Below are 25,767 nucleotides of genomic sequence, written 5' to 3' on the forward strand. Positions count from 1 at the left end.
GTCTTCTTTCAGTCATAGAAGTACAAATAGCAGGCTTTTAATTGCGGTAAATGTATTGATATCCTACATAATCATTGTAATCTCATAAAATAATTTGCAAATATGCAATAAAAGGTTTGTACTCTAAAAATACAAACAAGAGATAAAGAATTTACAAACGCGCGGAGAGACGAAGCGTTTTAGCACTAGAACAGCGCCGTTGGTTTTTTACAGAGCATTACTTAAAATGTTTCTCATCTCACCATATCCACAGGTACAGTGTCATCATATACAATAAATCCGTAAGGTAGCATTTAAAAACATTTAAAAACAGATGCATTTGTTTAAAGCAAAGCATTTATTTACTTACCAGGCTACAGGTGAAGCAGCTCTTTATGCCTCCTAACATCTCATAATTAGCCCTCATTTATGTCCAAGAGCCTAAGTAATAATCTTTTACATTTCAATTCTTTAATCTTTCATATTTAAAAGCGTTTTTGTGCTGCTGTGCATTCATGTATGTGATAAGCAAACCCGCGTTGTCATCCCATTTATAGGCGCATATTACTGCGCTCTTTAAATAACAAAAAACTTATTGCGTTAGTTGCCTTAAAATAGCAACGCGCCAACAACCTCGTACACACCTCGTATTTAGAGCAGAACGCCCATGGGCGCAAAAGTGGGTGCAAATGCATTTGCTATTTAAACAACGTGGCGCTAAACATGAAGATGATAATTGCGCAGGGTTGAAACTAGCAACAGACACTTGCGTCGCGCATTGCGCTGCATTGCTCCGGGTGTATGATAGAGCTCTTAGTGTTTACATATAAATTGCTTGAAGATAACTTTATATCATGCTTGTAGCAACTATTTAACTTGTTTGTGCCAGATACCTGAATTAAACCTAATTCATACCTTGTTACGGGAGATGTGCTATCACTTTTCATGATGATCAGGCTTTTGAATTTATTGAAGGAGGGAACTGAGTCATATGTAGGGGTCAGATTATCAGATTATGAGAAATGGGCTGGCCTTTTTTTTACATGAGACTGTAAGCAACTTCCCTATATGACCCTAGCAATCGTCTGGCAACATCTTACACTCGCAGGTTAAAGGTCTAAAATCTGTCATAGGGCAGTCAAAAAGTAGACCTCTGGATTTTACCTCAAAGGTCCATTTTCTTTCTTTCTTTAATTAATCTTTATGCAATTCCAGTATCTATGGCTATATTCATGGCGACAATGGTTAATCCATACACAAGTTTATTCACACAAATTAATCCAGAGACAGATTTGCAATCTCCAATTTGCCTAACTTGCATGTTTTTTGCCTGTTGGAGAAAAGCGGAGTACCCAGAGTAAACCCACGTTGACACAGGCAGAACATGCAAACTCCACACAGAAAGGCCACCTGACCTAGCTGGGGCTCGAACTGGGGACCAAATGTGCATTTTGGTACCTCAGATATACCTATCTGTACCTAAATGGTACATATTAATACCTGTACCTTTTCAAAGGGTATGTCAGAGTAGCAGCTTTTGTACCTTTTTCTGACTTTGTAGTAAAGATCCAGCAAACAAGTAATTGCAAAAACATACAGTACTGTAGGAACCTAGTGGAGTTGTAAACAATGAGCTTTGCATTTTTCCATGTGCTTACTTTTACTCCTGGTTGCTCTCGGTTGGCATTGTATTTAGCTTTCCTTGTACATTTTGTCACAAAATGGCCAAATAGAGGAGCTTTTTTTAATAGTGGCTTTGTGTGGTATCTCATTTCATATCAGTTAATGAAAACAACCTGTCGGCTGCTCCTTAATACAGATGAAAAACATGCTGTTTACTCCCCTGTGTGTTTCTTTAAGCAGTAGGGTGCCTGTAAAAGCTAAAGTGTTGTTAACAGGTTGATGTCAGCACAGGTGACTCGTGGATAGCGCTGTTACGAAATCTAGTCAGCTGCTACACTGCCTACTGTTTTCATTGGCACCTGCCTTCAATGGAAGCTTTCTGACTGGAATGGAATCTCACATATGACTTGATTCAAAATGCTCTACATTATTATTACAAAAATAAATAAATACTGCATAATAATAAGAAAAATACCAAAAAGCACACATTTTTGCACCGGAAGTATGGTAAGAATCAGCGGTGAAGCAACACAGACAGATAATTTTATTTTAAAAAGTTGACTTTATCAACTTTTTCAACACAGCTACCAAATCCGTATACTATAGTGGAGTGGATAGAAGACGTTAGCAGATGCCCAAATATAAAGTGGCCAGATACATATATACGTATATTAGTATATTATATTAGTGCAACCAAATGCAACAACCAGACATTTTGATGCTGGGAAACTGTTGTGATAAACTTTCTGAGTTGCTAACACGTTAGAACCACTGGGGAATAACACCACTTTCATTGCCAAAATGCTCGCGCAGGCTATTTGATCTCATGGGCTGTAAAAGGGTCTATAGCTGAAAAATCATGGTCAATACAGAATATTAAGACAAAATGTACTTAACTTTCTAATTATAGCTTAGATCTGATGCTTCTACAGGTGCTGGTCATATAATTAGAATATCAACAAAAAGTTAATTTATTTCACTAACCCATATCTTGCATACATCTAAGCGTATTGGTTCTTGAAGCACTGACTCCTGCTGCATACCACTCTTTGTGAATCTCCCCCACATTTTTGAATGGGTTTTGTTTCACAATCCTCTCCAGGGTGTGGTTATCCCTTTTGCTTGTACACTTTTTTTTCTACCACATCTTTTCCTTCCCTTCGCCTCTCTGTTAATGTGCTTGGACAAATAGCTCTGTGAACAGCCTCTTTTGCAATGACCTTTTGTGTCTTGCCCTCCTTGTGCAATGTGTCAATGGTCGTCTTTTGGACAATTGTCAGTAGTCTTCCCCATGATTGTGTAGCCAACAGAACTAGACTGAAGAGACCATTTAAATGCCTTTGCAGGTGTTTTGAGTAAATCAGCTGATTAGCGTGTACACTAGGGGTTTTCAATATTAAACCTTTACACAATATTCTAATTTCCTGAGATACTAAATTTGGGATTTTCCTTAGTTGTCAGTTATAATCATCAAAGTTAAAAGAAATAAACATATGAAATATATCAGTCTCTGTGTAATGAATGAATATACAAGTTTCACTTTTTGAATGGAATTATTCTTGAGAATATCTTGATGATATTCTAATTACATAACCAGCACCTGTATATGTGGTTTTTACATTGGGCCCTTTTACTGCGGTCCAAACCTGAGTTTGATTGTTCCCGGCGCCCCGCACAGCGTTGGTCTGGTGTTACACTCACTTGATTCTATCGGAGCACTTGCGTTCATTTTACGTTATCACCAACTAGGGTTGGCTATGTCACATTTGAGCCGGTACCCATATTACTAACTGAAATCCGATAACGGTACCCAGCGCACCTTTTTTCAGGACTTAACTTTGTGTAACAACAAACATTTATTTCAGTTAAAAAATAAATCCTCCAAATCTCTCAATTTTAACATTTTGCTATTTATTTAGACATTTTATTTAGACATTTTACACACTAGACAAAATAAATTCTTTGGTATTATTATGTACAGCAAAAAGAGCAATAGCTGCACATATGTGCATTGCAATGCGCAGTTCATCATTTGAGCAGGGTAAGGTGGCTTTACGCTGCTCGCAAACAGTATTTCATAAGGAGACTGCTGATGGCAAGAAATTAATTTGCATCTCCCACCCATCCTGTCCACCCTGTTATTTTTATTTTAGTACTGCCACTCATGGTAATTGTGCATTGTGGAAACTAATAATGTTGTCATCAGCTAAAATGCATGCAGGTTTCTTTACTTACTGGACGAGTGCTTACCCGTGTGAGAATGGAGCCACATTCCCAGGTTAAACAAACTCATATCACCTCATACAGGTAGTCTCAGTTTTGGTACCCTGGTTCTTTTCCGGGTCCTGTTTTCCAGGCGAACTATGCATTGTTACAAACTAAACTGTCAATGTGAATGCCACCTTAACCAATGATGAGCTAGAGCTACACAAGGGCCAGCACCCTCATTTCCATGCAAAATGTAAAAAGAAATACATAAATAAATATGGAAATAAATGATTGCTGGATTATTTAGAAATGGAAATAAATAGATTGGGGTAAAAAGAAATGTATAAATAAATAAATAAATGCATAAATAAACAAATTTGAAAGAAAACAGTTAAAATAATAATTTAAGGAAAAAGTAATGCAACAAATATAGTACTAAATTTAATTAAATAATTATTTGTGTGTTTAATGAATACATTTTTACATTTATTTATTTTCCTGTCATTACATTGTTTTACATTTATTTTTTTATTAATGCCGGTTTGGTCCATCATACTATATACAGCATACAAATACACATTTTGCTGATTAATAGGCTGATTTAGATCCATTAACTGATTCAGATTAAGAGTCAACAGTGTATTTGCGTGGAGCTGCTGGATTACCGTGTCAGGATGGTGTGTAGACAGAATTGATGTAAGGGCTTAACTGAATCTTACAGTTGCTGTTTTTGGATTAACATTTGCTCTCTCTCACTCTCTCTTTCTGTTTGTCTTGCTTTTTCTTGATTTTGATCACTTGTCTCCTACAGGTGCAGTTAATGGTAGATGAGTATAAAGTAGCTAACCTGGCAGTGTCCAAGTATTGTGCGGAGATCAGTGATTTGCTTTTGGTCCGTCTTGATGGCAAGATTGTCTACGAAGATCTGGAATTCCAGGAGGATCAGAAGAAGCATCAGCACAGCCAGCTGCTCCGGCTGCAGGCTGCTCACCAGGACATGGTCAACATCCTGGCCAGAGTCTACATGACTTTCCAGACAGATGGCCCAGAGGTCAGTCTGTCTGTTATGTCTCAGGATCTTCTCTAAAATGCAACAAGTTTTCTTGAGATTGTGCAAGCAGGGTTGCTGAGGCAGAGTGTGTAATACCCCTAAACCATGCATTTATGTTTGCAAAGATTTAGTTTAATCCAAGAATATGCCTTAGTAGTTTTTTTTACAAACAAACCATACAAAAAAAAACAATGCTGTTGTGCATATTGACACAAAACTATATGTTAAGATGTCAGTGCAAGATGTTTTGAAATTAGGCAGCTCAAACATACATTTTAGTCTGGAACTAGGATAAACCCTGTCTGGGAAACCATCCATCGGAGTATGTTTCTAGCCTTAGCAAATGTAATTTGGGTAACAAAACAAATGTATGTTTGTGTTCAGGTGCAACAGCACTGGGTGTCATACATTGAGAAGATAGACTGCATGGTACAGGAGGCGTTTCGTACAAATGTAAAGCGCTCTCTGCAGGACCTCTCGAAAGCCATCAATGGAGACGGCAAGACTCCCCCAAACCCTTTATTCAGAGTAGAAGTGGTGCTGAAACAACGCACACCTGGATCTACTGCTCAGGTACATGCACACACACACATACACACACACACAAATTGTAGGAACCTGAAGCCTTGCAATAGCTTCCATAATAGGTTACCACATACAGTCATTCCATGGCCAAATTGGCTTTTGCGTCATCTTATTATTGTTTTGCATGTTCTACTACACACGTTTCTTCACTTGGCTCTTAAAATATAAGTAAAAATAGTAATAATAAGAGGGTTTGGGGAGTAATAATGGATGCTACAGCTGTACCTGCTCAGACCTTCTTGCTTTGTAAGATCTAGCGTGCACCAGTCACTGATAACGTTGTTTGTGTTAAGAGGTGACCCTGACATCACAAAAATTTTCTTAAACCCTCCCTCTGTAGTTTCAGAGCAAAAAGTATACATAAAACTGTGCATCTGTGCGAATCATTGTGTTGGTCACGGAGAGCGGCTGGCCATGTGTTTTACATAAAGAATAAAGACACTATCATACATCAAACAAAGGACATTTCGAACACAGCGGCCTCTATAAATCACAGCTGTTGCAGCAGTGCTGCGTTATTCAGCACTTACTCGACCACTGAGCTCTACAGAGGTATATTTGGACCAAGGCCTATGGGTAATGTCCCATGATGCTAAGTCAGCTTAACACACAGAAAGAGAAAAAGCAAAATGGTTAGTCTGACTTTAGGAACTAAATTGTGTTTATTTTAGGGACAATGGTTGCTTTGGTTGGGCCGTAGAGGCAGATCGCCTAGGGCGTAGAGCTCTGAGAGCCAGAGGGAAGGGAAATACATTACCAACTGCAACTTAGTGTTTTCTCCCTATGTGTGTGTGTTTCCAGGTGGATTTTTCTCCATCTCTCCCAAAACTGGCCCAAATGGTGAACAGCATCAGCGCTCAGCTCATCCAGACCATCTCTGGTTTCAAACGTCTGCCGGAACTTCTGACCAATCAGAACTTGCAAAAAAAGCCCATTCACAGGATCATCGGTACACTGTGTTTTCACTTCATTTACCACATCTCTTCATTTTCTCTTTAAGTCAGGGATGGGCAACCTTAAATTTAACATGAAGAGCTATTTTTTCATTTTAAGTATTATAACGGCTCCAATGTACGGTAATACAGTTTTTTTGTTGCACAAAATACTGTATAGAAGTAATGTACCGTAATTTACAATGTGTTGTTATGAGTGCAAAAACAGCAGAAAAGCAGAGCAAAGTACATCACTTCCTATGCCGCACAGCACAACCCATTGCTCTTCAGATCCATTTACTTGTGCGACCAACTGCAACGCAGATCAGTTTTTGATGTATGATACATCCTGATTTTGTTGCCATATGTAGCTCTGGGAAAAAAACACTTTAATACTTGCTGATGTGCGAGTCACAATCTTTAGTAGGTACTGATTCGTGCAAGTCACTTGCTGTATATCAACGCGGGCCATGTTATGATCTTGCTATTTGGCTTAAATTTTGTAATGTTTTATTTGCTTTCCAGAGCATTTACTCATTACGATTGACATTTAACGTAATGGGAAAGTACAATATTAAAGGGACACTCTACTTTTTTTTTGAAAATATGCTCATTTTCTAGCTCCCCTAGAGTTAAACGCGTCAGGTGGTTCTTCGCCTCTGCGTCGTGCATTAAAACCCTTTAATGCATGGCTAGGCAGGCTAGCCATGGATTATCCCGCTTATACCATGGTTATTTGCCAAGTTAAAGCTGTAATTTATGTTTACAGTGTCATTTTTTAACACACGGGTAAAAATGACGGTCATTTTCTTAAGTTAATGCTCGCACTCCTAATTTTGGCGGTTCTATGTCATCATCAGCTCATTCATGTCATGTCTGAGTAAAACTCACGTGCAAAAATCTTCTTGAGAGGAAAGATTAAAGTTCTTATGACATTTTACTCCTGCGACCTGCCGCGATCAGGTGAGTACACTTTTATATGCTACAGATCATGTTAATATTCTTATTATACACTTTATACACTCTTTGAGTGATCCTTGTATTTAATATGGTCTGGGCTAAGCCCTGAATGTCCTTCAATGCTGGAAACCCCTCTGCTTAAGCATATAGCTAACTTAATTACTTTATTAAAAGAATTTATGAATGACAGGCAACACTGACAGTGACAAGGCAATCTTTATTTGAACTAATCATGTCATTTATTTATTTATGTAAAGTGTGAAATAAAACCTTCGCACTTTAAAGAGAGATGCACTTACGTCTCTCTCTCTCGCTCGCTCGCTCGCTCTCTCTGCAAGTGTAACTGTGTTACTATGGTTGCCAATGTTTATAGTAGCGGATTAATTTCTAACTGTAATCAAACTGACTGGAACTACCTGTGCATTAAACGGTTTTAATGCACACCTTCCAGCCAATCAGAATCGAGTATTTAAACAGACCATGGTATAATTGATTTTTACCATTTTGGAATCCATTCAGCAGATCTTGAGGTCTGGCGGTACCACTTTTAGCATAGCTTAGCATAATCCATTGAATCTGATTAGACCATTAGCATCACGCTCAAAAAGAGTTTGGATATTTTTCCTATTTAAAACTTGACTCTTCTGTAGTTACATCTTGTACTAAGACCGACGGAAAATTAATGATATTACACAGCGCCTGAAAATAGCGCCCTGCTATTGAAAGTAACCAAGGGGTCTATTTTCGGGCATTGCATAAAATCACCACGCCTGCTGCAGCCATGTTACTGCAGCAAAGTCCTTGATTATTACGGCAGAATGAGAGTATAGTTCCTGCCATTTCTGCCTAGAAAATCGCAACTTTTAATTTTCCGATGGTACACAATGTAACTACCGAAGAGTCAAGTTTTAAATAGGAAAAATATCGAAACTCTTTTGTTATTTTTTGCGTCATGCTAAAGGTCTAATTAGGTTCAATGGGTTATACTAAGCTATGCTAAAAGTGGTAACGCCAGACCCAGAGATCAACTGAATGGATTCCAAAACGATAAAAATCAAATGTTTAACTCTAGGGGAGCTGGAAAATTATCTTATTTTCAAAAAAAGTGGAGTGTGCCTTTAAATGTGTTCTCAGTTCCCTTATGAGGGAACTTAAGCTGTGTCACCATAGAGAAGCAATTCGTCTGAACGTGTATATAAAATCCAAGATATGGTGGGGGGTGACGTCATTGGTGGGCCAGGAAGCATAAAAGGCTCCGTACAAAATCTGAAATATTGCCGAAGACGGCTTACAGGTACGCAGGAAAAATGGCAAGGGTGACGCAGCATCTCGTTCCCTTCTCAGAGAGCAACGGTTACATACCTAACCCAAGACGTTTGTTACACCACAGAAAAATATGTTTTTAACCACCCAGCCACCAAGTAAATAAATAAGTTATCAAAATCTTGGAAAAAACTGAATTCTCTTCTCTCAAATGCTGGGGGGTGTCCAAAGTCAGCCCTGAAACAGTACTGCCCATGCATTCTTGCAATATATCAACATTTTATATTCTCATCTCTTTACTTTCAGTCTCCCGCCCCTCTCATTACCTCTGTATGTGGTCTTCTGTCATTTATTCTGACATGTATTCCCTCCCTCTCCATCCCTTTCTCTCTGACTCTTCAGCTGCTTGTCAGACTGTGTACCCTCATGTGGGTCTGAAGTATGTATGAGCTCCTCCACACTGCTTTATGCAGATGAAGACATCTTGACCATAATCTGATTCATATGATTCATATGATACCATTCACAAGTATGGTGCAAATTTCTCTTAGGAAAAGTTTGTCTTCTGTATTCTTTCATCAATGATAAATCAGCTTTCCACTAACACCATCAAGGTGCCATCAGTGTCTCATTAAGGGCCCTATTTTAACAATCTAAGCACATTGTGTAAAGCGCACCGCGCATGGTCTAAAAAGGCGTGTCAGATGCCAATTTTGCTATTTTAACAATGGAAAAAATGGTTTGTGCGCCAAGCGCACGGCCTAAAAGGGTTGTTCCTATTCTCGTAATGAGTAATGCGTGAAGTTTTGGGCGAAATGTGCAATAAACCAATGAGAGTCTCAGGTCTCATCCCTTTTAAAAGCCAGTTGCGCTGGCGCCATGCCGGTTTCCTATTTAGATGGCGGAATTTGTAAACTAAAAAACTAAGCGGAGGAAGAAGACCACCAGTTTAAGATTGATGTTAAAAAATTACGTTGTTTTCATGGAAGTAAAATTAACAGGCTTTTAATTGCTGTAAATGAATGGATAGCCTACATGATCAGTGTTATCTCAAAAAATTATTTACAAATATGCAAGAAAAGGTTTGTACTCTAAAAATACACTATTTGTAACAAATTTTTGTATGAAAAACAAGAATTTACAAACGTTTGGTGAGCCTTCAGCACTCGGACAGTGCCTTGAGTGCTTTGAAAAGCATTACTTAAAAACGGTTCTCATCTCTTATCTACAGGTACAGAGTCATCATATACAATAAATCCGTGGGGTAGAATAAAAAAAAACAGATGAAATATTTGCATTTGTTTATAGCAAAACATTAAATTACTTACCAGGCTACAGGTGAAGCAGCTCGTTACGCCGTCTAATGTCTCATAATCTGTCCTCATTTATGTCCAAAAGACTCAAAAATAATTGTTTACATTTTAATCCTTTGATTTTTCATATTTTAAAATGTTTCTGTGTTAAGCAAACGCACGTTGTCGTCCCGTTTATAGGCGATATTACTTGCACGCTCATTAAATAACAAAAACAATATTGCGCCATTGACTTTAGACTTTAAACCAAGTTTTTGTTGGTCAATGGCATAGTCTATTTTAGTTGCCTGAACACACTTCATTTTCAGACCAGAACGGCCATGGGCGCAAATGCATTAGCTCTTTAAACAACGTGGTGCTAAACGTGAAAGTGATAATTGCGCCGGGTTAAAACTAGCAAAAGACACTTGCGTCACGCATTGCGCTCTTAAAAGAAGCCCTGCACATGGGTGTCAGAACCATTATATGACAATACCCACCCACTTTTTAAAACCAATGATATTGGACCCACTCACTTTCCACTAGAGGAATGCCCTAATAATTCAATTCCGTTCAGTGTTTTAACTACAACCTTGACTTCCACACTGCTGCTTCCTCTAATCCATTCTTCTTGGGTCATGTAGAGTCCATAATCTAAACACTATTTTGTGTTTTCACTACTTTCGCCTGTAATACAACAAGGTAAACAAGGCTATGAAAGCAGTTGTTTAATTTAAAGGCACCAGAATACAAGAAAATGTCATCTAGTCCAGTGCTTCAGATGCCTATGCTACTGCATACTTTTTTCTTGCTCTTTTGCTACTTTTCATTTTGGGCTTCTAAAAGGTGAGCAGGTGAAAGTTTATACAGGCAGAAAGATTGAACAAAGAGGTCACTATTTATTTTCAGTGATAGGGGTGAGAACAGGCACTGAGTAACTAAGAGGCGGAGTGTGTGCGGGATTTGAGGTACCCCCCAGGGGACTGCCTATATTGCCTATTTCGTAATCTGCCTCTACAACCAACAAATTGTAAATTACATGATACATTTTAATATATAATACCTTTCTCCAGCATCACTGGGCCTGGAGGCTTAAGCTCAGGCAAGTCTGTGAATTAATATGGACATCCCCCATTGGTTACAGTAACGTTGGTTCGCCGTACAAGTACACATTTGTGAACAATAAAAATTGATCTAAATAAAACTAATAATATCTAAATCAGGGATGGGCAACTTCAGTCCTTGAGGGCCGGTGTCCTACAGAGTTTAGCTCCAACTTGCCTCAGCACACCTGCCTAAAAGTTTCTAGTATGCCTCGTAAGACCTTAATTGGCTGCTTCAGGTGTGTTTAATTATGATTGGAGCTAAACTCTGCAGGACACCGGCCCTCCAGGACCAAATTTGCCAATCCATGATCTAAATAAAACAAACAATGGTGCAAAAAATATGCATCACTTAAACTTAAAGGATAATTCCGGTGTTTGGCACTTTGGGTCTCGTTTCTGGTTTGTTTTGGATGGGCTGCAGTGATGGACGCAGAGGTTTTGACAGTGGGTCGTGTCTTGAGTTTTTTACTCGTTTGGGGGCGTCTCTTGGCTGCTTCAGAATGGAAGTCAATGGCCATGCACAAACATGTCATTAAAACAACACTTAAAGTTCATTTTCAAAACTGTGCTACTCACCGAGTGGTTCGTGGTGTTCGTTGATGTTTAAAAACAAGTTGTGTAGCGAAATACAGTTTCTGTCGTGTTTTATTTGGCATTTTTTAAAATTCCATTGACTTCTCTTGGAAGACTCATTGCTCGCTGATATATCACTCCGCCGCCGGGAAACAGAAAAGGGTCTGTTTACATGTGGTTGTAGTTTTTTCGCTCGGTTTCTCTCAGAAGAAATTTTTCCCATATTTGTAGGGCTGGACCAGAATATTCAAATATTCGTTCCGTGGGCTGACATTCGATTTTCAGTTTTGAGATTCGAATATATATATATAAATATTTTACAGCGTTAATGCAGAGCTTTTGCCAAGCCGGAAGTTCGCTTCACGCTCCCGCTCTATAGGTGGCGCAGAGAGACCAACATCCATAGCCAACAGCCACCAAACGGCACCAGTGGAAGAGATCACCTCGAAAGTAAAGTGCGCTTCCTGCTTTGGCATTCACGCTAATAGTGTTGTAAATAACGTTCAGTTTCTTGCAAAAACTGATTGATTTGCTTCACAAAAAGTCAATATGTCACACGGAGTTAAGGGGGATTACTGTTGTATTGGATATATATGCTTTAGCTCTTAAAGTGTGCGGATATGTTGACTTGCATGACGGAGCACTGGGGTTTCTGCAAAATATCTTCTTTATTGTTCTGCTGATGAAAAAAACATATTGGATGGTGTAAGTGTTATAAATAAACTTGATTTTGAAAGTATGCTACCGTTTTATTACAGTTTGTTGGACTACGTTCATTCATGCTTCAGACTCAAATATAGAGCGCATTTATATACGCGGTTGTGAGGTATCTGAAAAAATAGTTCCGCCTATAGCAAATAACACGGATTGAAATCATACATTGCGCCAATATATTTGTTTTTAATCATCAACGAACACCACGAACCACTCAGTGAGTAGTACAGTTTTGAAAATGAACGTTAAATGTTGTTTTAATGACATTTTGTGCATGGTCATTGACTTCCATTCTGAAGCAGTCAAGAGACGCTTCTAAATGAGTCGAAAAGTCAAGACATGACCCATTGTCAAAATTTCTGTGTCCAACACTGTAGTTCATCCAAAACCAACCAGAAATGAGACTCAAAGTGTTAAATACTGGAATTATCCTTTAAGCATGTTTCTTTGTGGCAAAATACTTGGTTTGAAGAATGCGGAGGTTGGAGGAATAAACCGTAATGATGTAATGCTTGTGTGAGATACCAGGTGTCATTTTTCCATTCTTAACATCATTGTTTGTGCACTTACAAAAGGTTTTTTATGTACTCTCTTCTTTCCTCTTTTTCTTTTTTAGAGAAAGATGAAGAGATCTGTAAAATCCAGGCAGCAATAGCTGCGGGTATGGTGACCAATGCATCTCACCTGCAGACCTACCTGACGACCTGGGACAAACACAGAGATATTTGGGAAATTGAGAAAGACAGCTTTATCCAACGTTACAAGCGGCTCAACCCTGCAGTGTCAGGGTTTGACGCAGACATAGGAAGGTGCCTATTTTTATTTTGTTACCAAAGCAGTTTCTACAGCAAAAGGGATCATTCGACTTCCTTTTGCAATTGCAGGAACCTAGACTCTCTTAAACCTGAATTAAATGAAACCCTAATATCTCTTTCAAATCTGCTAACTTTTTGGTTGAAAGTTTTGGTTGAACTTTACATAAAATCTATAAAACATAATATTTAGTTTGGCATCCTGACATTTACAGTTTTATGAAAGTTGAGCACTGCTGTTTACTGACCATTTTTAGAAAAGAAGTTATGGTCCTATTTTACCCTATTTGTGAAAAATGCAATAGGCTTAGAATCTAGTCCCATATTAAACACCTGTGGTCTTAATTCAAGCAGTACGAAATGGGCGTTTGTGAACTAAAATTAAATTGTGAACGTAAAATAAAATCTGCTTTAGTGAACTATTTGAACAAAGTCCCTCAAGGCTTTAGAAAGCCCTGTACGTTTATGTAATTTAAAAATACTTTATATCAACTATAACAGCACACCAGCGGGGTGTGTGTATTGACATGTCTGTTTCACAGAGATGCAAGTCTACAGGGCAGGGTCAACATTTAGTATGGATTTGATCTACACTAAATCATTAAAATGTCAGAAGATGTTTGTGTACTGTATTTGTGTTGGTGCGTGCGTGCGCAATGGGACATGCATTGTAGTGTACGTGACTGTGCATTAATGACCTTGTGCATGCTTGTGTTGTCTAGATCTATCATGATGTAGAAGGAAACATGTATGTTGCCTGATGCATCGGTCAAAAAGGCTTAAAAATATTTTTTAAATAAAATGTTTAGCAATTTTAGCTATTCAACGGTTGATATAGTGAGAAGAAACAGGAAGGAACATGTTCAAGCTGGATTTAAACACACATCATCTGCTCTCAATCATAAAAAAAATTCTACAAGGTGGTGCTAAGGTTTAATTACACAGAATTTATGATAAATTCATGTATTATGTAAAATGTCATAAAATTGCGAGCCCCCTTGGCACCATCTTGCGCCCCCCAGTTTGACAACCACTGCTCTAGCTGAACAGGAAGAGCATTGTGTTAGCCGCACAAAATTTGTGTGTTGCATCCGAGGGAACACACATACTAATAAAATGCATAGGTTTTCTGATAAAATTATATGCTATATGCATACATGAAAACATTTTTTTTGCCAATGTACCAGACCTGATGCAATAGTAAGAAATTAGTTGATGGACACCAAGTTTATATACTTTTATCTTTAGTTATGACATTTCAAAAAACTTTTCTTGATTATAAACATGTATATTTACAACTAGGGATGTAACAGTACATTAATTTGTGCACCATGGTTTGGCGCATGCAGTCAAGTGTGTTTTACTGGAAGCGGCGCTGCGCAGACAGATCGGCCTATGACATCACAGTACCGTGAGAGCCATTTTAAAGTATAAGGAGCAATTTGTTGTCGATGCGCTCTCGCAGTACTTTGTTGTCTTGCGCTGATGGGTCTGCACAGCAGGACGTTGAACACACAGGCGATCCATGAGTAGTAGATATGACAGGTATGACAGGATGGTCTGTCAGCATTGCAAAGCCTTGTTTTTTCTCTCTGTACTGTAAGTCACCCCTAACTGCATGCACACCATTGCATATTGATGTACTTGCCTTTATCTGCAACCACCGCTAAATGTCGTTATCTGGAACAAATAGAAAAGAATGAAAAGAAAATTAAAAGCATAATGAAATGCTGCTTTTTCCATTGCACCAAACCTGAACCGTGACCTCACAACTGAAACCATGACTTCTGTGTACCGTTACACTCATAGGTACAACACATAGATATGTACACTAGATGTTGCCTTGGCTACGGCAGTTCATTGGACCGAATGCGTCAAATAGAGCCGTCATCTTGAAACAGGGGAACCCCGCATCAGCGTCATTGTAGGCAATGGTGTAACGAAAATAAAATCACCATAAATCGTGAATGCGATTTTGTTGGTTTTCTTTTGGTTTGTTTCAACAGTCAGACATATTTAGCATTGAGTCCAGAAAAAAATTAAAGTTTTGATATTATGAAAATCTACTTTTTCTAGCTATAATGCATAGTGCTTGTAGGCCTAACATCCATACGCAGCACAAAAGTCTGGCATCGTCCATGAATTCAAAGTACAGTCGAAGATAGCAGCTTTACCTAGATACTTCCTATGACAAGACCCCTGTTCTAAGATGGCGGCGGTTTTGTGTATATATCTATGGGTACAACATACGTTATAAAAAAATTTTAAATGTTGATTTGTGATCAGTGGCGGCCGGTGACTTGTCTTCCGCAAATTCAAAATATGTGGAAGTCATGAGAGTCGTGTGTGTCAACTTATGTGCATCATGCATCATTTCAAAATACGTGCCTGCTGCACACACATTGAAAGGGTTTATGATAAAAGATACGCTCACGTTCACAAAATACTTGGAATACACTAACTTAAAGTGCACCTATTTTTTTGCTAAAAAACAACGTTATTTTGTGTATTTGTTATAAAACAATGTGTTTGTGTGGTTTATTGTTAAAAAAACAAATTTTTCACATACCGTACATTTTGTTGCTTCATTTTAGTTGCTTCACTTTCTTCCTGAAACGCACGGATTTGAAAAGCCGTATGCCCCTGATTGTCCAGCTAATCTGTGCGTTGTGATTGCTGAATACCTCTGACGTCATATCTGAGCCTTTTTTTTATCATAAACCCCTTCGAAGCATCTGCAGCAGGCACATAGGTTGACATGACACTGAACACATATTTTGATATGATGAGCTACACACATGACGGCTAAATACATATTTTGACAAACTTCGCATCGTGTGCCCTCAAAACAAATGTCATCGGCCGCCATTGTTTTTGATATATCAAGTGGTATTTATTTGGACTCATTATGGTTGATAGTAAATTAACAGCTATTATTTATTTACATTTTATAATCTAAAATATAACAAAATTCTTTGTAATATTTGTTTAAAAACAAAGTTTCAAAATACAATTATAAAACGGGCAGTTCTGGTTCTTCATTCTGATTGGTTGAAACGCGTTCTAAGCCGTGAAAAAATATCCCGGTAACCCCACGGTTCAGACCACATTACATAAGTATCACTGCGCCACTGTTCCTTCGTACCGATTTATGAAAATAAACACCACAGTCTTTAATCATATTTTAAATTTGTCTACAATTGCACAATTAATGGCGATATCCAGATAAATGTCAATATATATTGTTGAGTCATCTCGTCAATAAAGAGAAAACGTTCCCTGGGGAGTTTCAACCTCAAATTCATATTTCCGCTATCCGCTGGGTGGCGATCGTACCCAACTTAAACACTGACGCATTCACTCAACACTAAAAACACAGTGTTTGAATCTAATCTCTTACAAAAGTCATTCACAAAATGGAATTATCTCTGAAAGTGGATGGTCTGTCCTTTCATTTGATATTTTATGTTTCAAACTATGTTTAAACTATGCATTAAACTAAAACTGGGTGGCAACTTAAAAAAAAAGAGTTAAGCATGCTTCCAAGCATATTTGATCATCACTTCAACAGTTACACAATATACATTTTAATGTATAAATTAGATGAATGTTGATTTATTAAAATAAACATTACAGTCTTTAATCATATTTTCATTGTGTCTTTGCTGCGTCTGTGTTGGTTGGGAACTGAACTCAGTTTCAGCCACACTTGATTCTGAGGAACTACTTTGCTTTGCGGAAGACTAATATTTGTACTAATATAATTACAACTTATTTGTGTTTTATTTTATGAAATCCTGCTATGCATATGAAGTAACCGTTTTATAAAAGCAATAAGCCCTGCAAAGCAGTGGGGTTACAGTGCATTTTATAACAGCTAACCTAGCTGTTATAAAATGCACTGGTAACCCACTGCTTCTTGGGGCTTATTGCTTTATTTTATCATGATAATTTAATCAGTAAATCGTAAATCGTCATCGTTCTGATTCAATGTTGGTTGTAATCACTCTCTTAATTAGCATTTCTCTCTCTTTTTCTCAGATACACAGAAGTGGCAAATAATGTCCAGAAAGAAGAGACGGTGTTAAGTTTGCAGTGTGTGTTGCTGGACTGTTCTGCACTCAAATTTTCTCTGTTGCAGCATTGTAACGAGTGGCAGAGCAAGTTCACACAGCTGCTCAGCCTTATGGCCACAGAAAAACTCAAAGAACTGCACAGCTTCCTGCAGGAGAACGCTCTCAGGTGTGTGTGTGTGTGTGTGTGTGTGTGTGTGTGTGTGTGTGTGTGTGTGTGTGTGTATATAAAGAAAACAATAGAGTGTAACAGTATAGACACTCAAACCCCAAATCCAAAGCTACCTCATGGTCTACTGTCTATATAAGCAGCTAATACCCGCCATACATAAAGCACATGATAAACTGTCCTCATATGGTAAAGTCAGGGCAATTTTTAGAGTTGTTATATTGCATTAGCAAACCAACAATCTAGTAAGCACAAAAACATGGCACACAAAAATACTGGGAAAATGGGAACCTACACAAAACACCCTAGCACTTAAATTTTTACCAGTCTTGTTTTTATTGAACATGTTTCACTGCAAGAGTAGTTTAAAACATTACAGAGCATCTGTATGTGGCTAGTTCTGTTTGTAGTGTGTTAATGTTTCTGCCTGTGTGTGCTTTCAGGATATCTCGGCCTCCTCAGACTCTGGCAGAGTTGGTAGATAGTCTTACACTGTTGGAAACTCTGCAGGCAGATCTGAATAAGATTGAAAATCAAATTTCTCCCATCGATGACCAGTTTGTCATCCTTAAGAAGTATGAGGTTACCATCGACTCTGCTGTGAGTGTCAACACAAACCCCAGACACACACACACACACACAAAAGTTCACTCCCTCAGGTCTTCAGATCACATTGTTTTCTAAATACATTTTTGTCTCATTTCACCGTTCCATATTTGACTGCAGTTTTATCTGATTCTGCTCCATCTCCGTAGGTGTTGGAGTTGCTGGAGGCTCTCAATGGAGAGTGGGTGTGGTTTCAGCAGGTCGTGATTGACAGTGACATCATGTTGAAGAAACACAAAGAGATGATGAAGAGCGGTTTGATCCTCTCCTCCGAGGAGTTTAAGAAGAAGACACAGGCAGCCCTAGAGAGCTTCAGCACCATAGGTGAGCACAACACACAGAAACGTTTCACTTTTCATCATCTGTGCTTGAAAATACATCAAAACCGACAGCAGAATAGAATGAACCTGAAGTACCTACAACTTTCTGCGACTGAGTCATCCACAGCAAACACACACGCACATGCACACTTTTGCTATTTACTTTTACTAAATTTACTTAGATTTACTTAAAATTTTCTAATAAATGTTAAAAAGAATAAATACTACTGCAAGCAGCAATACTGGTTTCAAGCCAAGAAGGGCACAAAAGGAAATAAAGCTGTCTTTAGATGAGCAAATTGTCATGACGAAAAATGATGTATGAGCCAAGGATTTTCCACACCAGACGTTATAAGCTAAAACATACAGTAAGTGTCATTTTGGACTGTTGGTGGCGCTAGCGGGTATGAGATAGAGATTAAAAATTTGGTGTGGTAACCATTTTGGCCTGCCCTCTTTCAGTATGCCAAATAAGCGTGCCAAAGAAGCCCTGAAAAGTGAAGCCAAAACGCTTCGATCGTCCCCCAGTGACTGGTCCTAGTATAAGTCATAAAGCCCGCCTCCCCCATGTTATTCAATGGGACTTAACCAGTGTTGTTTTTGGCAGCCCTTTTAGTTTTAGTCTTAGTCTTTTGGCTTTTTAGTTTAAGTCACATTTTAATCACTTATAAACTTGACAAAAAGGTTTAAGTCAAGTTTTAGTCGATGAAAACGCAAAAAAAAGTTTTAGTTAAGTTTAGTCAATTTTAGTAAAAAAGTAGTCTTTAACAAATTAATTTAGGTTAAAAAGTATTGGAAATGGGCTTAGGTTTGACAAGAAGATACATGTGAAACCTTAAGCTTAACATGAAATGTGTCACAAGCCGATTGTCGAGTAAAATTGAATGTATATGATATGTTAACAGCGTGACTTGTTAGTTACCTTTAAAAAAAAAATCTTTTCAGGCGCCTTCAGGTGCCGCTTGAGGTTGGTGGTATTCTTCCCACCTAGTTTGTGGCCACATTTACCGTCGTCTCCCAATATGCATTCCGTTTTTCTTTCTGATGGATTATACTGAAAGTATGACCATAAATCATCTCGTCGTTTCCGTTTATTGGCGTCAGCACAATGGTCCTTCGAACTCGCCACAGCCGCAGGTGTGTTGTTGTTGTGTGAAATCTGGTGCGCGGCATGGCAGCAGCCGGGTGGTGGGCGAACCCAAAACAAGGATAGGAAGCGGCAGCATTGCTGATACTTTTTAGCTAAAAACCGACAGATTTCACGCAAAGTAGGCAGAAATGACAAGCAGTGTGAATGTCAGACTTATAATCATTTTCGTTCTTGTCTCGTTAACGAAAACTCGAAAGCGTTTCGTCACGTTTTCGTCACCTTAGAGCCATTTTAGCTAGTCATAGTTGCATTATCGTCATAAAAAAGGTGCGTCAACGAAATCATTTCCTTATCGTCATCGTTGACGAAAATAACACACTGGTTTCTATCATTTACTGTCATCACGCTGATGTAAATTCAAGTGTTTGTTTTTAAAATAAGTTTGTTTTTAGTTTATTAATGCTATAAAAACGGTGGTGTAAAGTCATGATTGACAACTATGACGCACATTCTGCGAAAGCGAGGACGGGCCCTTGATTTTGCGGCTTTACTTCCTGCTCACTACTGCGCAGGACTGGTCTCGAAATTGAATGGGCGTCGTCCATCTTTTTTTACGGTCTATGGTGCCAAATTTCATAATATTCCTACGTACACTTCAATGGCGGAATAATAATAATAAGAAAACTAACCTAACCTCATCTCTTTAGGGCTTGACCCCTAATTACAAAATGGGTGCATAATGTAGACTTCTGTAGTTTTTTATATTCATCCACTCATAAATACTTTAACCACAACCGTAAAAGACAACTTGTTGCATTGTTGCAAAAAATTCATCGTTTTTCAATGTTTTTATAGGGATCGTAGGTTTGGTCAGAAGTATTGCACCTGCAGACAGACACGCATTTACAAGACAGGGACATGACATAGATTTATAATATACCAATAATCTTTTATACACAAACAAAGTGCCGTAAATGGGAAATACACACATGCACACACAAAGTCAGTTGGTTACTACTAGTGCTGTCTCCATCCCTACTGTGAGCTTCACATCCCAGCATGCCGTTTTCTGTAGGTCAGTTCACTACATGGGCGGCACCACAGGCCTGTGCTTGCCGGGACTGTGGGTGTTCTGTGCGGTGGGGAGAGCCGGGCCATCAACCTCCCACACGCCCCACGGCACATCACAACCAATTAACCCTGAGATAATGTTTCAGACGCCACAGAGCCTCACCTACAGCACAAGTGACCGTCACGCTGACATCTTGCCCTTGACTGAGCGCTCTGCATCTTGTTTTCTTCTCTCTCTGGCCCGCACCTCCTGCTGGTATCTCTGTGCTGTTTATTCTCTGCTCTATTAAAAACAAGAATGAAAACTTCCTTCTGCTGCCACCAACAAAGTCACGTTATGCCAGACTGCATCAAATAGGACAGAGTTCTCGTCCTACTTTTCCCTCCTCCATCGTTCTTCCCCACACTTCTTTGCTCACTCGCTCTCGCATCTTGTTTCCATTGTGTGATGGCTCTATGAAGTCTCTTGTTTTTCGGTTTGATCTCTCCCGTGTCTCTCCTCCTCTGTTCCTCCCCTCTCGGTACGAATCCAAAGCCGTCTTGATTTAGACAAAGCCAGAGTTTTGGCACACGCGATTAACGCGAAAACGTTGCGTTAAGTCAACACTTCGCAAACTCGCCCGCCGTTCATCGTCGTTATTTCCACACGAACCCTGAATTTCTGAACGTGGGCGGCAGCTGCAACTTGTTGAGAATGGCAGGATTGTTTGGATTGTTCCTGCAAACAATGGCAGGCTCCTTCAGGTTAATGAGGCCAGGAAGCAGCTTTGTACAGAGAGCAATTTGTATTCAAGAGAGAAAGACAGTTTCAGTAATATCACACTCATTCAGTCCAAACACATGCGACTGGCCCCTGCCAAGGTGCCCCTTAAAAATCTCATCTCCTGCTCTCCACAGACCCACTGTGACATTTCCTCTCAGATCTGACTCGGAGGAAAAGCACTATGTTGTACATAGCACGAAGCCAATTAAATGTTTATGATTGCTTGAAGGCTCCAAGGGAGATTTATTGAAAATTTAGCACTTTTTAACATTGCTATGCTAAGAGAAATCGGACGTCATCAACCTTTTGAGCGCGCTCAGTCGTGAATTCGCTCCGTTCCAGCTGCGTACTTCGGCATGTGTTGTGTGCTTCAGTAAATCAGACTTCACGCAAATATTGACTGGAGATCCCAGATGGATCTTCATGCGCTGTTTAATGGTTCGCCTTAATGCAGAATTGTGTAAATGTGTGTTTTTTGTAATTGGTAGAGATGTAGGCGTGCGATTAAGTTTGATGGAATCCATTATAGGCGTTGACGGACGTAAACAGACGTGCCTGTAAACATTTCACCAGGGGTCTCGTTCGGGACAGATAACGGTGTCTGTGTGAGTGTGTCGTGTGTGTTACTGTACTTAGTGTCTGTTGCTGTCGTAAGATGAATGGGGTGCTTTTTAAAAGATCAAATGTCTCGTAAATCAAAGCTGTTGCAAGTGCGCGTGGATCGTGGGAGTCCGTGTCTGGGTCCGAGCCAGAACCCCCGCTCGGTTCTGAAAAAAGACCCACTGACCCGCTGAGCCCCTGACTGTGAAAACACATTAACGGCACATTGAGGAAAACATGTTCACTTCGCTAACATTCTGTCCAATAGGGATTAGATGAGCTTTTGGAGAGAGCCGAGTTCCTCTCTGGGGAAATAACAAACGCATATGCGTTCTTCTAATTAATTTACCAAGTGTTATGTGCATCTGCGTGCGTGCATGTGTGTGTGGTCTTTTTATGCCCGTGTCTTTATGTCTGTATGGTCTTATTTTCGCAGGTCCATTTAGCAGTGGGGTGACCCCAGATTCTGCACTGCAGCAGGTGTCTGCATTGCGTGCCCAGTTGGATGCTCTTATAGAAGAGGAGGGAAGCATATGCAACGGTCTCTCTATCTTCAAGATTGAACAGATACCTTCCAAAGACATCCTGACTCTAGAAAAGGTGCTTATTTACAAAAACTTTTGCTTCAGTCTTTGACTCGCTTGTCTTGTGTCATTCATTGGACAAATTGATTGTTAGATTGTTGGTGTTTATTTGTTTTTGTAGGATCTGGGTTACCTGCAGCAGTTGTGGGAGATCTCACAGCAGTGGGAGGCCATGTGGAACGAATGGAAGGGGGGTCAGTTGGCCACTCTACAGACCGAGGTCATGGAGAACACCGCCCAGACTATGTTCAATAAACTCCACAAACTCAGCAGGGAGTTCAAGGCAAGCAAGCATAATTTACACTATACATGTGATATGTAATCTTATGGCAGAGAGGGAAGGTTTTTAGTAATCAACACAAATATATGTCCCAAATAAATATCTCCTGCGTGTAAAGGTGGAGTGGAGGCACCTCAGTGATGTCATAGATATGTATGTATATATATAGATTCGTCATTAGGGCTGTTTTTATGGGCTGCTATATGTTGGTTGGTTTTGTTGTGCAAATCTGGCAACCTTGCCACCATGGTCGCTAAACACTCGAGAGCAAGCTGACTGTGTGTCCGCCAAAGTAGTTATACCCATGTTTGATCAAGTGTTGTAGACCCAAACAGTATAATTGTTAAACTAACAAGTTACACCAAGACAAACGTGTTTGCTAACACGACATTAAGTTACTATAGTATAAAAACCTGTAATATTAAAGGAAAACACCCCCAAGGTCCAAGTGCTACAAACGAAGTGCTCTTCCGCCATACAATATAGTTCTCATTTTTTACGTTTTATTTTGTGCCACTATACTTACTCATGTACCTACTCATGTAACAGTCTTTAAATAGGGAAAACATGGAAGTGTTTGGTGGCTTCTAAATTCATCTCGGGTGTGCCTCATAAGCCTCGAAAAGTGAAGCCTCTGGCTCTTTGTTTGCCCCCTGGTGGCTGGCTGCAGTACAAGTCATAACCCCGCCCTCTCCATTCAAACTAATGGGACTCTGCTTAAATAAAAGCATTATTTACACTTCCAATAAAAGTTTCCAAAAGATGGTTTTGGTCCTTTCAGGTAGTTGTTATCACGCTGATATATGTTCAAGTGTTCATTATTGTGGTAAGTTTCATTTTAGCTAGTAATTTGATGCTATAGAAACGGGACGTGTCGTTATGAGTGGCGTGGTTGAATTGGTCGAACAAGCGTTTAGGCGGAAGTTTGATACCGTGGCCCGCCTTTGTCTCCACGGACGATTCCTTCTGTGCATGCCATGGCTCCAAACTGACGTTTTCACGTAACATGGCGGCGACCGTGGTATTCAATTCATTACAATGGTGGGAGGCGACGTCGCGTCGTCCATCTTTTTTTACAGTCTATGATTCATCCCTGTTTGGATCCTAAGGAATGAATGAGGCTAGGCTAAATGCTAACCCATGCACGACGCGCTGTACAAAGATTAAGTGCACGCATTGAATAAAGATAGGTATGTAATAATTCGTATAAGTTGAGGTAAGAACATAGTAAAATAATTTTTTTGGGTGTTTTCCAGTTAATACATAGGCTACAAAAACAACATTGTCACCTGTGAAAGGTTAGCCCATTATTTGGGGAATACTAGGGATTATGAACCAGAGGTGGTGCAGTGTCGTGGTATCTGGAAAACTGTGAGTGACATCTGCAACTGGACCGTTTTTAAAATGGCAGATGGGTCTACATTTGTGGAGCTGTCGATTGACGTATCTACTATATGCTATATATTAATATTTATGAGTGTTGTTAGCTCTTATTAAACTGAAACTTACAAGCAATAGACAAAGACTTAATGGCTCGTACACACTGCATATAAATTCGTATGCACTCGAATTAATGAGTCTTTTAATGCTTAATCTTGTTCTGTACACACATAGTTCAGTAATTTACGGGACTGACAACCGCATTTTACAACCGAATTAACTCTCGCAAAATGCAGGATAATTTACAGAAACTCTGCATAGTGTGTCCATAACCAAACTGAACAACTAGTTGTTGATGAAGTATTTAAATGTGTCGACCAACGCGGTCGACCAACGCGGTCGACCAACGCGGTCGACCAACGCGGTCGACCAACGCGGTCGACCAACGCGACTTCCAGAGAACAAACCCAAAAACATGTTCGGGACGTGTCCGGCGGAACTGGCACGAATGGCCACCCTATAAATGTGCATCATAGACATGACAGGTCTCTCTTCTGTAAAAATAAATGCTTAGAAGGGAAAAACATTTCTGTATGCGCGGTGCCCAAATGACAGAGGCACACGCGTTTGCTTACTAATGTTGCCAGATCTTGCACGAAAAAACTAAATAAATCCAAATGCTTTACCTCAAATATCAAAATATAGGGACCGGCACCTTTACATTTTAATAACACCAAGAACTTGATTGCTTTGTAATCCGACATTTAAACGTTATTTAAGTTCCAAAATGACAAGGCCCTGGCTTAATGCTGTAATTTTTTTTGGTCAAAGCTATGAATGATAAGCATGGCAGAAAGTTGCTACTGTATATGGTTATATCACATTTTCGGGAGTGACATGGAACGTTCATTTAGGGGATTCACTCCTACATTTAAATGTGGTTGTCACTCCAGAAAGTTTGCAGTGTGTACAAGGCCATTAAAAATAAATTTTGGGTTGAAATAAAATTATTGCAAGCTAATTCCATGGTCCTTAAGAGATCCTTCACACACATATACAATATAAGCACATCGCAGTGACGCCCCTCAGCTCTACTATTCAGATCCTAGCCAGTGACATCAGTAACATATTAGTTATGTCATTACTCATCTTCTACTGTAGGATGCTCACACCGGTGCCGCTTCATTAAAGTCCAGCTGAGACTCTTGTTCTTTCGTTTCTCTTTGTAACGGTGATAAAAGCTCTTTTGTGTCTCTAATTACCCTTTAAAGCTAATTCAGCTTCTCTTCTGACCAGCTTCTCATTATCCTGACATTTAGCTTTAAGCAGATTAGAAACACCTGCTTGAATCAGACCCTTTGGGTGCTCTTTCACTGACAGTGGATCAGTGCATCACAGCATAACATTCAGCTTCACACTTTAGTCTGAAATGGGACTCTGACTATTAGAAAGGTGCTTAATGGAGTGATGGCAGTGTGTGCCCTCATGAAAATTAACCATGTTTCCTTTGTGGTAAAAGTGTAGTAGTCATGTTTTTTTGGTTTTAACTGTAGGTTAATTTTCATGTGTGTGTGTGTGTGTGTGTGTGTGTGTGTGGTTTTAGGACAAGCAGTGGGAGATTGTGGACTTCTCTAAGAGCCGGATCGAGCACTTTAAGAAAATCGTCCCACTGATCACAGACCTCAGGAATCCAGCCATGAGAGAGAGGTGGGGGACTCACGCACCCAACAACA

At 39.4% G+C, this 25,767-nt stretch overlaps 1 protein-coding gene across 1 annotated transcript in view; it reads left to right on the top strand.

The window, feature by feature from the left end:
- The window catches only part of dnah2 (dynein, axonemal, heavy chain 2), a 282,596-nt gene that overhangs the window by 82,237 nt on the left and 174,592 nt on the right, over positions 1 to 25,767 (top strand). The window contains exons 17-26 of the mRNA XM_055198209.2: positions 4,622 to 4,861; positions 5,246 to 5,434; positions 6,248 to 6,395; positions 12,903 to 13,095; positions 17,140 to 17,340; positions 17,784 to 17,940; positions 18,096 to 18,270; positions 22,227 to 22,390; positions 22,496 to 22,657; positions 25,638 to 25,741. Of these exons, the coding sequence (XP_055054184.2) occupies positions 4,622 to 4,861; positions 5,246 to 5,434; positions 6,248 to 6,395; positions 12,903 to 13,095; positions 17,140 to 17,340; positions 17,784 to 17,940; positions 18,096 to 18,270; positions 22,227 to 22,390; positions 22,496 to 22,657; positions 25,638 to 25,741 (1,733 nt within the window). The remainder of the gene's footprint in view (positions 1 to 4,621; positions 4,862 to 5,245; positions 5,435 to 6,247; positions 6,396 to 12,902; positions 13,096 to 17,139; positions 17,341 to 17,783; positions 17,941 to 18,095; positions 18,271 to 22,226; positions 22,391 to 22,495; positions 22,658 to 25,637; positions 25,742 to 25,767) is intronic.

The sequence above is a fragment of the Misgurnus anguillicaudatus genome, chromosome 21 (genome assembly GCF_027580225.2).
Source record: "Misgurnus anguillicaudatus chromosome 21, ASM2758022v2, whole genome shotgun sequence".
Taxonomy (NCBI): Eukaryota; Metazoa; Chordata; class Actinopteri; order Cypriniformes; family Cobitidae; genus Misgurnus; species Misgurnus anguillicaudatus.